The 17,813-nt window shown below is 45.8% G+C and overlaps 1 protein-coding gene across 6 annotated transcripts in view; it reads left to right on the top strand.

The window, feature by feature from the left end:
* tenm2a (teneurin transmembrane protein 2a) overlaps positions 1 to 16,257 on the top strand; it is a 146,137-nt gene extending 129,880 nt beyond the window's left edge. For all 6 annotated transcript variants that reach the window (XM_070913300.1, XM_070913299.1, XM_070913298.1 and 3 more), the window contains 20 exons: positions 1,163 to 1,424; positions 1,704 to 1,971; positions 3,296 to 3,439; positions 4,665 to 4,914; positions 5,328 to 5,348; positions 5,483 to 5,712; positions 7,190 to 7,344; positions 7,644 to 7,745; positions 8,009 to 8,182; positions 8,477 to 9,114; positions 9,444 to 9,619; positions 11,721 to 11,956; positions 12,051 to 12,347; positions 12,592 to 13,149; positions 13,253 to 13,522; positions 13,655 to 14,065; positions 14,257 to 14,367; positions 14,619 to 14,886; positions 15,228 to 15,358; positions 15,520 to 16,257. In XM_070913300.1, coding sequence (XP_070769401.1) covers positions 1,163 to 1,424; positions 1,704 to 1,971; positions 3,296 to 3,439; positions 4,665 to 4,914; positions 5,328 to 5,348; positions 5,483 to 5,712; positions 7,190 to 7,344; positions 7,644 to 7,745; positions 8,009 to 8,182; positions 8,477 to 9,114; positions 9,444 to 9,619; positions 11,721 to 11,956; positions 12,051 to 12,347; positions 12,592 to 13,149; positions 13,253 to 13,522; positions 13,655 to 14,065; positions 14,257 to 14,367; positions 14,619 to 14,886; positions 15,228 to 15,358; positions 15,520 to 16,257 — 5,440 coding nt within the window. The remainder of the gene's footprint in view (positions 1 to 1,162; positions 1,425 to 1,703; positions 1,972 to 3,295; positions 3,440 to 4,664; positions 4,915 to 5,327; positions 5,349 to 5,482; positions 5,713 to 7,189; positions 7,345 to 7,643; positions 7,746 to 8,008; positions 8,183 to 8,476; positions 9,115 to 9,443; positions 9,620 to 11,720; positions 11,957 to 12,050; positions 12,348 to 12,591; positions 13,150 to 13,252; positions 13,523 to 13,654; positions 14,066 to 14,256; positions 14,368 to 14,618; positions 14,887 to 15,227; positions 15,359 to 15,519) is intronic.
* Positions 16,258 to 17,813: the final 1,556 nt, after the last annotated feature.

Below are 17,813 nucleotides of genomic sequence, written 5' to 3'. Positions count from 1 at the left end.
CAGTGTTCTCAATATGACTTGTTTTCATAATTGATGATGTTTTATGTCAGGTCATATCATTTTACAACAGTAGACGTTTCACTCAAAATAAGCATGTTATGAAATGTGAAACCAAATAATAGGGCCATCAAAGAAACTTTTAATTGAAAAACAACCTTGAAATTGTGGATTTTTAAGTAACACAAGCTTTTGCTTTAACAGCCACTTTGACACTTTAACACTTTAACACCCAACGCATCTGGTTAACTCACCTGACCATGTCTTTCCATTTCTCCTGCAGGAGTTCCAGTTTCCAGGGAGTTTTAGGTTTAGCCTGCTTTAATTAGATTTTTATGTCCAATCCACCCCCCACACAAGTTATATTGAATTTGAATGTGGCTGACATCCGTAACTTGTTATTTCAAAAAATGTGATTCAGTGGTTCTTCAGACTGACCTCCACTCATTAAATGTGCAGTTTCTGTGTTTCCTGTCTCAGGTTCTTTAAGCACTCTTCTCCTCCTCTCATCAATGCTTTCTTTGCAGCTTTTTCTCCCAGTTAGGCCAAGCTGACGCTGAAACATCTGAACTTCTCGTAATTTAATTGACCTTGTGTTTCAGGGGGAAGTTACTCACCAGTTTCACAGGCTTGTGACTTGAGTGAACATGTTCTGATGTCGCCGCCTGACCTTGTTTAGTTTTGATGAGTGCTGTTTTCTTCCAGTTGTTAGAGACTCTTGGCCACAGCAGTTCCAGACACTTGGCCAGACCCTGGCCATTTGCCATGGCAAACATGTGTATGCGACCTATTTCTATACTACTCATTAACCTGCAGCTGTTCACCATAATTTGGTGACAAAAAGGTTAAAGGAGAACATCTAATAAAATCTCTTCTACACTGAGACCAGTGCTCTAACAGTGTGTTATTCATATTTCAGACCTTTAACTGTTGTCTGGACTGCCTGTCTAGATGTGTATGTTATGTTTTATGTACAAGTGTGTTGTACCATAATGAAATAATTTATTCCAGGTGTTTTTTTTGTTGTTGAATTATTCCTAAAGCAGTGGAGTAAATATTATATTAGAAGAAACAAACACTGATAGTGTATGAGTACAAATAACCCTCCACCACAGCAGTCCCCATCTGTACCTCATTCCCATCCTCTTCTCGCAAACCTCTCCAGGTTTGACCTGATAGCTAACGGTGGTGCATCACTGACCCTGCGGTTTGAGCGCGCCCCCTTCCTGAGCCAGGAGCGCACCGTGTGGCTACCCTGGAGCCAGTTTTATGCTATGGACACTCTGGTGCTTAAGACAGAAGAGAACACGATCCCGGGCTGTGACCTGAGCGGCTTCGTCAGGCCTGACCCTCTTGTGATTGCATCCCCTCTCTCCTCCTTCTTCAGCTCCAAGCCAGGGGAGAAACCCATCATACCGGAGACACAGGTGCAGTACCACTGACCTCTGGCAGCTGGCTAATCTCCCTTCTGGTTCCCTCGCTCTCTTCCCACTCCTGTTTGCCTGTCTCCTGTAGCTCTCTTTCGCCTTTGGCTTCCATAGCTTTCCCCCCATTTGTTCCCTATTTCTCTATTTCTTTATTTCTTCCATTGTTTTTTTCCCTTTTTTGTCCTTCAGCCGTCAGTGGAAGCGTGACCCCCATTACTCCCTCTCTCTCTAATCCCCCCTAATCCCTCTCTCCTGTCATCTCCTCTCTTTGTCTTCCAGGTGCTGCATGAGCAGATCGAGGTGCCTGGCACAAGCCTAAAGCTGTGCTACCTAAGCTCCAGGACACAGGGTTACCGCTCCCTGCTCAAGGTGACCATGACTCCGGCCGTGGTGTCCATGGGCCTGCTGAAGGTCCACCTGATGGTAGCGGTGGAGGGCCACCTCTTCCAGAAGTGGTTCCATGCCTCGCCCAACTTGGCCTACACCTACATCTGGGATAAGACAGATGCATATGGGCAGAGGGTCTACGGGCTTTCTGAAGCTGTTGGTGAGTGGAAGGGATGGATGGAAGAGAAGCTGTGTTGGGGGTTTTGGGGCTTTTTTTCCCCCAGTGGATTAGAAACTTTACCAGTAAGCAGCACTGGCTATGACAGAGGACGAGAGTGCTAATTAGGGAGCCTGAAGGAGAGATAATAGACCAGAAAACCGGCCTCCGTCCACCACGCAGTATAGCCACAGTTAAGTGCTTTTTTTTTTTTTTTTCATACGTCTATTTTTCATTGAAGCCGCGTGTGGTTCAGTCAGCCAGCCGTAACTGTGGTGAAGGGTTATTAGCCATCAGGGTGAGTTAGCAGTTAGCTACTGGAGCAGCAAGCAGCAGTCCAGGGGAGCCTCAGTGCTATTACATTCTGCTGTCACAGTCGCTCACAGATGCTGTCAGCCAAACACTGCTGTCAGGCCACAGATGCAGTGGACATCTGTGGCTACAGTGTGGACCAAAATCACGAGGGGCATACTGTTTGGGAAATTACATTCACTCAAAGATCCCATAGTTCCCTAAAGTGACTGTAATTTTACATGTCTCAAAGAATATAAAGCATATACATGGTCTACGATTAGGTTACGTTTTGCTAAGTGTGGATCCAGATGCAGGTATACTACATTATTGTTTGCAGTGGAGCTGGAAAGCTGCTGGCAACAGCACTCTCACTTCGATTCAAGTGGGAGTTGATGTGTTAACACACTTTTCCTTTTAACACGTTGGAACACAAGAGAACACACACACACAAGCGCATGCACACATACTGTACAGTATATATACGTACGTAAACACTCTTCAAGTCAACATATCTGCCTCATCCCAACTCATTTTCCGTACTTGTAGATTTAGACAAATCAACTGAGACTCTGTCAGCACATGTAAAATGATTGGGGCACCGGCAGAGTTTTCACCGTGGCAACCATTGTGGCCTGTAGGTTTAAAAGGCCCTCTGGGCAATCTGTCCAATTATCAAGGTTTTTAATTGATTTAGCAGCATGTGAGAGTGTTAGTTAGGTGTGAATGCCGGTTTTGGTACAAGTGCTAACTAGCTTCTCTGTGTAGCACGTTTCACAACTTAAATTAATTTTGGAGGTTGCGCTCTAATGAAGTTTTGCACAGCCTCTGTTCCTGTTGTTTCAAAAACAACATATTTTTCTATATATTATGTATATAGGGTGTCACATGTTGTACAGATTGCAAAGCCCCTCAAGGCAAATTTGTGATTTTGGGCTATATAAATAAAACTGACTTGACTGACTTTTATCACTTCTTTTTGTGTCCCACCTCTTTTTTCTCTACTTCTCTCACCTCTCCCCCCTCCTATATGTAGTGTCAGTGGGCTATGAGTATGAGTCCTGTGCCAGCCTCATCCTCTGGGAGAAGAGGACAGCCATTCTGCAAGGCTACGAACTGGATCCCACTAATCTGGGCGGCTGGTCGCTCGACAAGCATCATATACTAAACACACGCAGTGGTACGTACACATACGCCTTTATATTCCCTCGCAAACGAGCACAGACTTCTCCAGTTTTTCCCTATATATATATTGCCAGTTACCCATGTTTACAGTATTGTACATCTCACTAAACTTGCTATTGTCTCTGGGAGGGTGTAGACCACACTGTGCTTCCTGTGGTTCACATGGAGTTGCCAGGCGCCTCTTTCTACCTGTCAGTGAGGATTTTCACAGGAAGAGCTTGTGTTGTCTCACCTAGTTTGACTCCCTCATCCACTCATGCCAGCCCCACTGAGTAAACATGTGCACCGGCCAATCAGCAGCAGCTACTAGAACAGAGGCAGGGGGTTTGGGGAGTGGGAGTAGGGGGCAGAGATATGTTTTTTCAGAAACTGATTTGGGATCTCTGTGGGTGGGCGACCGTCATTCTTGTTGCATCATCTGATATACCATTATCTACACTCTGTGCAGTAATGCTAAAAAGCACGGAAATATAAATGGCTGCTGTGACAATCAATGCACTAATGGAACGGACACAACTGGAGAACCAGTGGTGTATAAAGGTATTTTTAGAAGTGGGAGAATGCATCCACATCCTCGTCACCTGATGTGAGCCTGCTATACAGTAGAGTAATGTTTTTCCTGAGAGTAATGCAATGCTACACTGTTTCACTTTGGCCATCAAAAAGACTGATGTTGTGCCAAAATAATAAAATGACACTAATATCAGCTGCAAGTAACCACATGCCAGTAAACAGCTTTGATTGCATCCTTGTGCATTTTAACACAAAGTACAGAGGATGACGGGAATGACATTGGTTTGGAATTGAACAAATTAAACATTTTACCTGATGATAGCACTAGACGAAGACTTAAGGGATCAACAAAGTTATTACAATTCAATACCATTACGTCAGGGGGACATGAACGTCTGTACCACATTTCATGGCCATCCATATTTGTCGAAACATTTTGTTCACACAAATGTCAACCTCATGGTGGCGGTAGGTGAAAGTTCAGGGGATCATGAGAGTCAGTACATCCTCTGGGGACCGTGAATGTCTGTGCAAATTGTATGGCAATTCATCTAATTGTTGTTGAGATATTAAATTCTTGACCAATATGGCAGACCGACATCCGTCGGACCACCATCCCTAGAGCCACACAGCTAGTGTGGCTAAAAATAGAGATCGTCTAACTGAAATAATGATCCCAAATCTACTTATGTTTCTCTCCTGTCCAGGCATCCTTCATAAGGGAAGTGGTGAGAACATCTTTGTGACAAAGCAGCCCCCAGTAATCACCAGCGTCATGGGAAACGGCCGGAGGCGCAGTATCTCCTGCCCCAGCTGTAACGGCCTGGCAGACGGCAACAAGCTGCTGGCACCGGTCGCCTTGGCAATGGGCGTCGATGGCAGCCTCTATGTCGGGGACCTCAACTTTGTACGCAGGGTCTACCCATCTATGAACACAACTGGCATCCTGGAATTAAGGTAAAACCCCGAAATCAATTTTTGAAAAGAAAATGAGAAGAGAATAAAGTAAAGGAATAATCAATTAGAAAGCAGAATGGTATTTAGAGGTTTATTGATGTTGCAGGAAAAATACTGATAGATGCAAAAAGGGCTGGTTAGATTAAAGTAAGGTAGCAGTAGAAGAAGGGGGGGTAGATGTTTTCAGTACATAGAACATGTAGGATTGCGTCCTCCCTTGACACAGAAAAAATAAGGTGAGTCACTGGGGATGACAAGATGGAAGTAGAATTATACACTGTACAAGATACCATTTCTCCAGGGTGTTTTTACCCATATTTAAATGTTGCTGTTCACACCACGGCCGGCTCTCCACAGAGTGTGTGAATTAACGTTTGTTTTGTTGTGCTTTTATCTCACTTTCTCCCTTGAAGGAACAAAGATTTCCGACACAGGTAAGATCCTTATGACGATAAATTAAAAGTTTCTTGTGCATTCCAGCAACAAAAGTACTTGAAACCGTCTTCTGTTGGAAATTTAAAATCAGTCTATTCACTGACATAATCGTCTGTTTTTTCTGTCACCTCAGTAATAACCCAACCCATAAGTACTTCCTGGCGGTGGATCCAGCATCTGGGGCTTTGTTCATCTCAGACACCAACTCCCGCAGAATTTACCGCGTCCGCTCGTTAACGGGAGGCCGCCTGCTGTCGGACAACGCGGAGGTGGTGGCTGGGACAGGGGAGCAGTGCCTGCCCTTTGACGAACGCTGCGGTGATGGCGGCAAAGCCACTGAAGCTACACTTATGAGCCCCAAAGGTGAGCCACTGTCAAAGAGGCTCAAAAATGAATAACCAACTAATTTAATAATTGAACCATAGTTTTAATGAATTATCAAGCAAATATAATGGCATTCTGTGACTGCTGCTTTATATCATTATAGACTGAATATGTGTAGGTTTTGTTCTATTGTTCAGATGAAACAGGACATTTAAAAATGTCTGTGGGTAAATGTGGCAGGCTTTTTTCACTATTTTCTGACACATTATTGACTAAACGATTTATCATAAACTCATTTGTAATTTGTAATGAAACTAATTATTAGTTGTAGTCCTAGGGTGGTGTAATAAGGCCAGTGGGGCCAATAACCTATATATTTAGTCATGATTTGCTGCATTTATGTTAATTCTTTATTCATATGATGAATGAAAATAACAATTAAAACTGCCTTCAGGACCCATATTCGCAGATCATGATCTGTAGTTCAGTGCACAAAACGTGTAAAATTGAAGGTGCCTTAGATTTCCCTCGATCAGAGTATAATTTTTTTCCACAATGCGCCCATCTCGTGACTCAACTAAAGCAGGACAGAGACAGAAGGAGGTTAGAAACCAGGTTAATGTTAAACTTATTAATGGAATTATTTTCTGTGGATCATTGGATCTTAGAACATTGTGACACCAAACTGTCAAGGATGTCACACTGTCACATTTTCTGTCAGTGACGCAAGTGTGTGTACATGTGGGACTGCACACATGTTAGTCACATATTAGTATATATACATATATGTGTGTGTGTGTGTGTGTGTGTGTGTGTGAGAGAGAGAGAGTGTGTTTAGAAAGGAGAGGACAATGAGCCACTGATTCCCTCTTACCTGTCACAGGCAAAGTCAGCCAGTGCACATCATCTCTTTCTGCCTGTTTCCTCTCCGTCTTCCCCTCTCTCTCTCTCTCTCTCTCTCTCTCTCTCTCGTTTACTCTGTGCCCTTCACTGTATCCTCCATCTGTTGTTGTGTATCTCAGTGCGTCTAGAAGTTATTTTGGGGCACAGTTGCCTCGAACAAACACACCTGTCTGAATGCCTGCTGCCTGTTAGACCGACAAGGCTGACACTGCACCACTGGTAAATGCTAAAAAAGAGAGAGAGGTGGGAACAAATGAAAAGTAGAAAAGTGGGGGTGACAAAAAAAAAGCAGTGAGGAGAAACCAAGGAAAGAAGTGCAGCCTTTCTGAAGAATCTGCTTGCAGTCTACAGTCGCCCTCTGGGAGGAGCATGAGCTCAGCTTCGCATCCCAATGACTCATCCCAAAACTAACACTTCTCCAACAGTTAAATGCCCGCTCCATCACTTTGTTCCCTCTCATTCGATGAAGCATCGAGCAGTTCAGCTGTCAGGGCTGCTATCCGTTTTCAGCCGGTGGAAAGAGTGAAGTTTAATTGACTTAAAATGTCTATGGGTTGCCCACAGCGGTTGAGTTATGAGTCGTCACTCATGGTGTTCATCTCTGCTTTGACAGGTATCGCGGTGGATAAAAATGGGCTGATGTACTTTGTGGATGCCACCATGATCCGTAAGGTGGACCAGAACGGCATCATATCCACTCTGCTGGGGGCCAACGATCTGACTGCCGTACGGCCACTGAGCTGTGACAACAGCATGGACGTCAGCCAGGTACGACGGTTAGGAGAGGAAGTGCAGGAGACGCAAGAGGTGATAGATGTTGATCTATGAGCCCTGTGAGTGCTGAGCTATGACGATCGTGTGGACACATGCCAGCCAGGAGGTCAGGGAGAGACTGATTTAGAGAGGGATTAAAGAGTCCATGGATAAATGAATGGATCAAAAGAGAGTGAGAATTGCAGTCACTTAAAAAAATGAAGAAGAGACTTGTCTGGACCTTGGCATCCTTTCAAAACATCTCCCTCAGCATAGATATTGTCTCATGTATAACTTCTGTTTCTGCCGACCAGGTGCGTCTCGAGTGGCCCACGGACTTAGCAGTGAATCCCATGGACAACTCCCTCTATGTCCTGGAAAACAATGTCATCCTACGCATCACTGAGAACCACCAGGTCTGTACCACAAGGCTGGATCACCACTGGTGGACACTCACTATAGGGTTTTGACAAGATTTAGTCCCAATTAGGCACCCTCAAGCCAATTAAGAAGTTCAGCTTCTAACAGTAGTTAGAAAACTAGTTTCTAGTTTTGCATTGGTGGCAACATTGCTGATTCATTAGCTCGAGGAATATTCTACTATATTCTATTCTTACTTTATTATGGAAAGTTTCATTTGCACCGTTTCAATAGCAAACCACTGCTAACATCTCTACAGGTGAGCATCATAGCAGGTCGGCCTATGCATTGTCAAGTGCCGGGTATCGACTACAGCCTCAGCAAGCTGGCTATACACGCGGCACTGGAGAGTGCCACAGCCATCGCCCTGTCCCACACCGGCATCCTCTACATCGCTGAGACCGATGAGAAAAAGATCAACCGAGTGAGACAGGTACGAGATGGAGAAGGACTGAACACAGTCGTTTGGCTGTCTGCTTGTTTTAGAATGAATTTGTTAGTTTAAGTTATTTTGTTGGCTAGCAGAAGTGACAGCACAGCTGGTCAGGCTGTGTGGGTGTTTTTTTTTTTTGTTTCAGATCTCCAGACACTACATTCAGTTCAAGCACTTTTTTTTTTCTATTTCTCTGTTTTGATAACTCCAAAATGAATTCTGCCTTTGGTGATACATTTACTTTTTTCCCAAATCTCATCATTAACCCACTCTCCTTTTCCATTTTTCTCTTAGGTGAGCACCAACGGAGAAATCTCTCTCCTGGCTGGCGCTGCCTCCGACTGCGACTGCAAGAACGACGTCAACTGCAACTGCTTCTACGGTGATGACGGCTACGCCCCCGATGCCGGCTTGAACTCCCCCACTTCCTTGGCCGTGTCCCCTGATGGGACGCTCTTCATTGCAGACCTCAACAACATCCGCATCAGGGCCGTGCGAGCCAACCGGCCCGGCCCTGCTGTCTCAAGCGTGGGGTACGGAGGATCGGCGCAGTATGAGGTTGCGTCGCCAAGGGAACAGGAGTTGTATGTCTTCAACGGGGAGGGGCTCCACATCCAGACAATTAGCCTGGTGACAGGGGAGCCACTTTACAATTTCACCTACAGTCCTGACGGAGAGCTGGCCATGCTGGTGGACAACTGCAACAATACAGTGAAGGTGAGAAGGGACGGCCTGGGCCAGGGAGGAGGAGCCGGCCTCCTCAGACTGGTGCTTCTGCCTGAGAATCAAGTGGTGACCCTGGGACTGGACCCCACCGGGGGCCTGCGTAGTGTGTCAGCCCTGGGCCAGGAGGTGGCTCTGATGGGCTACAGTGGCAACACAGGCCTCCTGGCTACCAAAGCTGATGAGACCGGATGGACCACGTTCTACCAGTGAGTGCTTCTGATAGTTGGAAGGTGTCTGAATGTGTGTTTTTATATTTACACCACAGTTCTACCTATCTGAAATACACAATTAATGAGTGTCACAGGTTTTGTGTTCGTCATGTTCTATTGGGTTCCCAAGTATACCTTCGACTCCTCACATAGTGTGCTGCTGCCCCCCAGTGTTAGCTTGTATAACTACAGCCAATTCCTGTAAGATGACCTGTTATGTTCCTCTCAGGCAATGTTGTTGTGTGTGTGTTTCAACATGTATGCGGTACAAGTATGAGCATGTCCTTCCCTTGCCAATCACCCTCTTCAAATCTCCCATCTTGCAGGTATGACAGTGAGGGCCGCCTGACCAACGTGACCTACCCCACGGGCATGGTGACAAGCCTCCACCGCGAGATCGAGCGCTCCATCAACATCGACATCGAGAGCTCCAGCAGGGACGACGACGTCACTGTCATCACCAACCTGTCCTCGGTCGAAGCCTCGTACACTGTGGTGCAAGGTAGAGAGACACGCTCAGCAGATACGGGACATGCAGCGGAAAATGAGCCGGTCATGAATTTTTAAACACTTGCAAAATTGCACAGTATGTGGCACGAAGATGGACAAATGCTGGGCTCAAGTCTTCAACATAGGGCAACATCAATAAAAAATCAATTTAAAGGATATTGTTTGGTAATTAAATTGAAAAAGATTCATGTAATACAAAAAAAAGTCTGTTTTTATGTTATTGATGCTTTGACAAGACAAAGACTCTAGAACTGCTTAATCTTAGTATTCAGAAACACAGCCGCCCTCTGTGATGGTGCCCGCCTGCCGACTCTAATTGAAAGTCTTGTAATTTTCACTCAGTTATGTGCATGCTCCGGGAGATTATTTTCCTTCCCTACCCACTCCCAGCCCCTTCTCATGGAGTAAAATTACCAATATATAGTTGTTAATCCCAGCTGGGATCATCCTGCTTTTAAATATCATCACAGCAAAATTCATTAACTCATGTAGAGTGAGTCCTCCTCATCCCTCAAGCTTTCTCCTCACACACACACACGCACATTTACGCACACCGCACAGTCACACACACGCAGCCCTCGACCAGTTCCCATGATCCCTGAGCTTATTTGGTCTGTTTAAAGAGAGAAGAGGAAGAAGGAGAATAATTGTCCCCCTTCCCTTGACCGGTGCGAGTGGCGTGGCAGAAGTATGAAACCAGACTGTGAAATAAAAAGTCTGAAGGCCTCCGAGAGAATAAGTAGTAGATGCATTCAGTGATCCACCTGCGTTGCGGGAGGAAAAGGAGAGTTGTTCACAGAGCTGTAAGTCATTTAAGGTTTCCACCGCACTGTGTGGGTTTCAGCACAGCTCTCTGCTGACATACTCACTTAACCGTCTCCCTCTCTTTCCGCTCATCCTCGCTCTCTTCATTAACTCCTGCACTGTGAATTCTTGGCCCCTGGAGCTCTCATTTCTCTCTCTCTCTCTCTCTCCCTCCCTCTCCCTCGCTCCTGTTTTATTACGTGGTTGTTCAGACAGAGAGAGCAGAGAAGATTTATCTAAAGGCTGTTGCTGCCAAGTCAATGGAAAAAGCTTCACTTGTCTGTTTGAGGCATTGTTAAAATGTGCCTGGAGCTTTATTACAAATTGGCCTTATGGATTACTGTCATTTATGGCGGGGCTTCAAAGGGAGACACCATCTGATCCCCTCACCTTTTGTAAATGAAATAGAAAATAGATCCCCCTCCCCTCTGCATCTGCCAGACATTTCTGAGCCGAAATTTTCTTACTTACTTACTTTCAATCATATCATTGTGATCAAGACGCCTGTTTTCAGACATCTGAGGGAAAAATTAGCCTCTGCATTAGCCATGGGCTTATCTGTTATCTGCTCGTGTTTGAGAGTGAGTCATTAAACTGTAGAGATAGGGGGGATTGTAGAGAGATGTCGGTTTAGCCGGACTATTTTCATTCAGAATATTTTGGAGTTTGGAGGAATAGGAATCAGGTTCATAAATATTTTATGGACATGATCTGGTTCTTACTGACATGATCCCCTCGAGGCTTATTGGACTTTTCCCTTTTCTAGTAAACTTTTTTTTTTTTTTTAATCGTTGGCTAAAAGGACAGCACTGAGCCTTTCCTCCTCTAAAGGTTTTAACCAGCTATTATCATTTCTCTCATCACAAATCACGTAATTTTTTTTTTCTCAACAAAAGACAAAATTGAAATGAATAAAAAGGTCCAAGCAACGGTGATATTCCGTTACATTATGACATATCCCCCTTGTCCCGTACCCGTGTACCCCAATGTCCATTAACAAACCCATGCCCCTACCCAGCTTCTAGAATCTGTCACATAGGAACCTTCCCATCTAAAGAATACTTTCTGATAGTACAGGATTTCTTTTTGTGCAGCACTTTATTGACTACGTCTGACCCGAAGTACTTCAGGTTATGGATTTGATGCGTTGGTTAGGGTCCAACATTGGCTTGTCATCTATAATATTATACAGAGTACGTTCTTGATCCCCCCCTCCACACACACACACACACACACACACACACACACTTTCCTTGCCTACCTTTATAGATGTTTGTCTCCCCCTACAGACCAGGTGAGGAACAGCTACCAGCTGTGCAACAACGGGACCCTGAGAGTGATGTACGCTAACGGTATGGGAATCAGCTTTCACACCGAGCCCCACATCCTGGCAGGCTCTGTCAGCCCTACGATCGGCCGCAGGAACATCACGCTGCCCACTGACAACGGCCTCAACTCCATTGAATGGCGTCTGCGCAAAGAGCAGACCAAGGGCAAGGTCACCGTGTTTGGGAGGAAGCTGAGAGTGAGTTGACCTTTTTCACCTTACATCTCGGCATAAAGCTACAACCTGAAAACATTTCTTCAAATGAACCTCTCCTTTTCCCCCTTTTTATTAGGCTCATGGCCGCAATCTTCTCTCCATTGACTTTGACCGCAACACACGCACAGAGAAGATTTATGACGATCACAGAAAGTTCACGCTGCGCATCATGTACGATGCTCAGGGCCGGCCAGCGATGTGGCTGCCCAGCAGCAGCCTGGCAGTGGTCAACGTGTCGTATTCCACCACTGGACAGCTTGTTGGGCTGCAGAGGGGGAGCATGAGTGAGAGGACCGAATTTGACCCCCAGGGACGCATCCTGTCTCGCTCTTTTGTGGACGGGAAAGTGTGGAGCTACAGCTACCTTGACAAAGTGAGTATATTTATCTTTATCAGCTACTGTAGGTATCACACCTTACCAAGGCGAGGCAATAGCAAGAACGAACAGTAATTTGGATTGCAGAACTGAGTGAAATAATACATAATTTTCATGGTTATGAAGATTCAAATTTGTCAGCTCAGAGCAAATTAGTCCTGGTGCTATTTCACAGGAGGCAAGCCACCCATTGCTAATGCTATTATATTAATCCGTATTTTGCCTCCCTCTCTGCTTCCAGTCCATGGTGCTGCTCCTGCAGAGCCAGAGACAGTACGTCTTTGAGTTTGACGCCTCAGGTCGGGTCACAGCTGTCACCATGCCCAGCGTGGCCCGCCACACCATGTTCACACATGTTTCGGTCGGCTACATCCGCAACACGTACAACCCCCCGGAGAGCAACGCCTCCATCATCCACGACTTCAGCGAGGACGGCAGGCCTCAGGCCGCGCATTACCTGGGCACGGGCCGCCGTGTCCTCTACAAGTACGGCAAGCTGGCGAAGCTGTCAGAGATCGTGTACGACAGCACGGCCGTCACATTCGGCTACGACGAGACAGCTGGTGTGCTGAAGATGGTCAACCTGCAGAGCGGGGGCTTCTCTTGCACCATCCGCTATCGCAAAATGGGCCCACTTATTGACAAGCAGATCTACCGCTTCAGTGAGGAGGGAATGGTCAATGCAAGGTTTGACTACACCTACCATGACAACAGCTTCCGCATCGCCAGCATGAAGCCAGTCATCAGTGAGACGCCGCTGCCTGTTGACCTCTACCGATACGACGAGATCTCTGGAAAGGTACATTTCTGTCCTGCTTTGCAATGTCTGTACAAGAGAATCTCTTCTTTGGCTGCCGGAGGGCTCACCTCTTTCTCCAAACCTTTCCCTGTCCCTCCTACAGGTGGAGCACTTCGGAAAGTTCGGGGTCATTTACTACGACATCAATCAGATCATCACCACAGCCGTTATGACGCTGAGCAAGCATTTTGACACCCACGGTCGCATCAAGGAGGTCCAGTATGAGATCTTCCGTTCGCTTATGTACTGGATGACAGTGCAGTACGACAGCATGGGACGGGTGGTGAAGAGGGAGCTCAAAATCGGGCCCTACGCCAACACCACTCAGTACCGCTATGATTATGACGGCGACGGACAGCTCAGTGGGGTCAAGGTGAATATTCTGTGGTATAATGGGGTTTTTAGGTACCGCTCACTCTGGTCTTTCTGTTGTGAGGGCATGTATATGGTTCCAATTGGCAAAAATGGATTGAATCACATGTACAAACCTCTTTGTTTTATCCAGGTGAATGACTGGTCAACCTGGCGCTACAGCTACGACCTGAACGGTAATCTCCATCTGCTGAATCCCGGGAACACCGCCCGCATCTTGCCGCTCCGCTATGACCTCAGAGACCGCATCACGCGCCTGGGAGATGTCCAGTATCGGCTGGATGAAGACGGCTTCCTCAGCCAGCGGGGTTCAGACATTTTTGACTATAACTCCAAAGGTCAGCTGCTGAGGGCCTACAATCGAGGCCCCGGCGGCTGGAGCGTGGTGTATCACTATGACGGGCTGGGCCGCAGGGTGTCCACGAGGAACAGCCTGGGACAGCACCTTCAGTTCTTCTATGCTGACCTCAACCACCCGACCAGGATCACGCACATCTTCAACCACTCCAGCTCAGACATCTCGTCGCTCTACTATGACCTACAGGTAGGCGTGGATGTGCAGAGAGGTGCCTTTCCTTATATTTCAACATATCAGCAAATATTGAATAATCTTTTCTGGGAAACCTGAATACTGATAAATATTGCTGTAAGAGCAACACAGCTGCAACTTATGGCAAAAACTTTATCCTGCAACATACTATAAATGTACTGAATTTCTGACGGTCTCATGTTCAGGGACATTTGTTTGCCATGGAGGTGAGCAGTGGAGAGGAATACTACATAGCGTCTGACAACACTGGCACACCGCTGGCCGTCTTCAGCAGCAATGGACAAATGATCAAACAGGTAAGACACAACGCAGCGTTGAATATCACTTTATTTGCAAACACAAAATTGTGCTGTAAAAACAAGAAGAAGAATGCATATAAAAAAAGGCTTCTGGCATCAGCCATGCGCCAAAACGTCCTTGTATAAGAGCTTAAATCCTCATCAGCTCCAGGGACGCTCTGGTGTACCTGACACAGTGTTCTGACCTTTCCACCAGAGGAAGAGCTGAGAATCACCAAAAGCAAATTGACTCTGCTTGTGTCACCCAGGTGCAGTACACAGCCTACGGAGAAGTGTACCTTGACTCTAACCCAGAGTTCCAGCTGGTGGTCGGTTTCCACGGTGGTCTCTACGACCCCTTGACTAAACTGGTCCACTTCACACAGCGAGACTACGACGTTTTGGCCGGGCGCTGGACTTCGCCTGACTACAGCATCTGGCCCAAGATTGGGAAGGATCCCTCTCCATTTAATTTGTACATGTTCAAGAACAACAACCCCCTCAGCGACATGCTGGATGTCAAAAACTATGTCACAGGTAGAGGATTAATATGTGTTAATTGGTGCACTGAATACTGAATATTTTTACATAATTTAGCCATTTTTACTTTTTACTTTTACTTAAGTGGCCGTTTTTTTATTTAAAGCTGTCTATTTCCCCTTGTCACTACAGACACAAGCTCAGTAGCTTGTTATGTCCTGATATTGTCTCTGTAGTTTACGTAGTAACAAGTAACAAGTAACAATATACTACAGATGGCACAGTAGCCGATAGCTAACACCAGGAGAGCCACAGAACAGAAGATAAAAAAGGATTCATTTGACTCCGTGTTTAACTTTGTCATTCAGCGAATTAATTTCCCCTCCTGTCTGCTGTAGATGTGAAGAGCTGGCTGGTGATGTTTGGCTTCCAGCTCAGTAACATAATCCCAGGGTTCCCTCGACACTCGCTCTACTTTGTGGAGCCACCGTACGAGCTGCAGGCCACCCAGCACTGTGAGAACGGACAGGTACGGGCTACTGTGCTGAAAACATTGAATCAACAGAATCAAAGCCAATATTAACCCCATGATCGTGTTTCAGCTTTTCTCATGGGTGTTCATGTTAGTGGTTGTGTGTTAATACATTACCGTAGCTTTCAACAAAGCTTTGTTCTGTTTTCCTCATGTAGCTCATCACTGGTGTGCAGCAGGCAGCAGAGCGTCACAACCAGGCCTTCATGGCCCTGGAGGGACGTCTCCTCAACAAGGAACGCCGAAGACGCAAGGACAAGCCTGGTCACTGGTTCGGCACCAGCACTCCCATAATAGGTCGAGGGGTAATGCTGGCTGTGAAAGAGGGCCGAGTGGTGGCTGGCGTGTCAGCTTTGGCCAGTGACGACAGCCGCAAAGTGGCTCTGGTGCTCAATGGTGCCCAGTACCTGGAAGGCACCCATTACACCCAGGATGGGAAGGACTGTCACTACTTTGTGAAAGTGGGCTCTGCTGACAGTGACCTGCTGGCCCTGGGGCTCACTAACGGGCGTAAGTCACTGGAGAGCGGCATCAATGTGACGGTGAGCGGCCGCTCGAGGAGAGGAGTGACTGTGGAGTTTGCAGTTCCATCGTTAGTACTGAGTGTTCGGTACGGGCTTGCTGTGGATGTGGTGGACGAAGAGAAGGTAAGACTGTTGGAGCTGGCCAGGCAGAGAGCCTTGGCTGGGGCCTGGGCCAAGGAACAGCAGAGGGCCAGGGATGGGAAGGGAGGCAGTCGCCTCTGGACGGAGGGGGAGAGACAGCAGCTCCTAACGACAGGCAGAGTACAAGGCTACGATGGCTACTATGTACTACCTGTGGAGCAGTATCCAGAACTGGCCGACAGCAGCAACAACATCCAGTTCCTCAGACAGAACGAGATGGGCAAGAGGTAACAGCCCACCTGAACTTGCTTGAAGGGCAGACTCTTCCCTCTCTCACACTTTCACTTCTCTAGATCCAGCTCCTTTTTCCTACCCAGCCTCCTCAACCCGACTCCTCTCGAAACCCATGGAGAATTAACCAACAAACGGGGTTACTCACGGAACGCTGCAGGGACTTTTGAAAAGAATGACTTATCAGAAGACATATTGTTAATTTTACTGCCACAGGCAAAAAATTTCAAGTTTAGTCAAACGGTTCCTTTTTTTTGAAAAAAAAAAAAAAAACTTTGAACAACTGAAAAAGCACTGAAGAACTTTGAGAACTGTTGCTTAATGAATGAGAAGATTCCCCTTTTTAAAAAAGATAGTGATATTTTCGCCCATATTTTTTGGGTCACGCTGAGAGCGGCCATGACAGCTACTGAACACACAGTGGAGTTGTACTGCGCTGGCTTCTGCGGGGAAAGGCTTGTCTGTCTCTTAATAGACACTGAAGGCATAGGGACCAAAGTGGAGACAAAGCCACTCCAGAGCGCAGCCATTACAACTACACATCAACGGAGGACATCATAAACAGCGACAGACAAGGCAATGTTAAAGGTCGTCCAATACTATGAGTCGTCTCCCTGTCTCAGGCCTCCCATCGTCCACCACGGACCTGTCCTCTGCTGCTGAGGCAGCGCACATCCAACCAAGCAACACACAAGCTAACGGCATCCTTGAACAAATCCAAGCTGTTAATGGACTCGAAAATAAACTTTTTAAAAAAACAAAGTCAAAAAAGTGATGGCTATATTTGTGGACAGTGGTATCACACAGCATTGTTTATTTTGAAATGGGGAGAAGAATCATATTACTACATATGTGTCCGACTACACTAAATTTCAGGATGTTGCGTATACTGTAGATGCCGTAGTTTTGTACGTTTCAGTCGCGGTAGAATTGTGAGACTTTCACCAAGGCACTTCTGTACAGAGCGATCAAACACACCACTCACAGAGTCCGGAAAACATGCTAAGTTAGTATTTATTTGATTTTATTCTTTTTTATTTATTTATTCTTAGTACTATATGACAATCATGAATGAGTCACCAGTTCTATTCCAAATGAACATTAATGGATGAGTTTATTTTCTTTTGTAAAATATGTAAGAAATGTTGATTCTTTTTTTGTTTTTGTATTAATTTCAGTTTGCTGCCAGGGCAAATAATAGTCACTCTCAAAAAGAATAATTTATGTAATAAAGTGTTTTAAAAAAAAAAAAAAAGCGGTTTATACTTTAAATAAAGTCTTTAAAACTGTGAAATCTGTTTTTTCGAAATATATTTCGATGTACAGTGTATAGACCTACCTTTATGCAGCACAGTAGAATATTGTCCAGAATATCAAGTTTTATATTTCTAAGAGGAAGTGGCTTGTAATGTGCAAAATCTTTAGCTGGTCTTACTACTCTAGAGTTTTGTGGCACTCTAATATTCCATATCTACAATATCAATCCCCAGTTTGTTGTTTTTGACTGTTTGTTTTTTGTTTGGAAGCGGAGATATTTCTGTCCTAGATCCCAACAG

This window comes from Enoplosus armatus, chromosome 10 (genome assembly GCF_043641665.1).
Source record: "Enoplosus armatus isolate fEnoArm2 chromosome 10, fEnoArm2.hap1, whole genome shotgun sequence".
Classification (NCBI taxonomy): domain Eukaryota; kingdom Metazoa; phylum Chordata; class Actinopteri; order Centrarchiformes; family Enoplosidae; genus Enoplosus; species Enoplosus armatus.
This window is presented reverse-complemented; position numbering and strand designations above follow the sequence as displayed.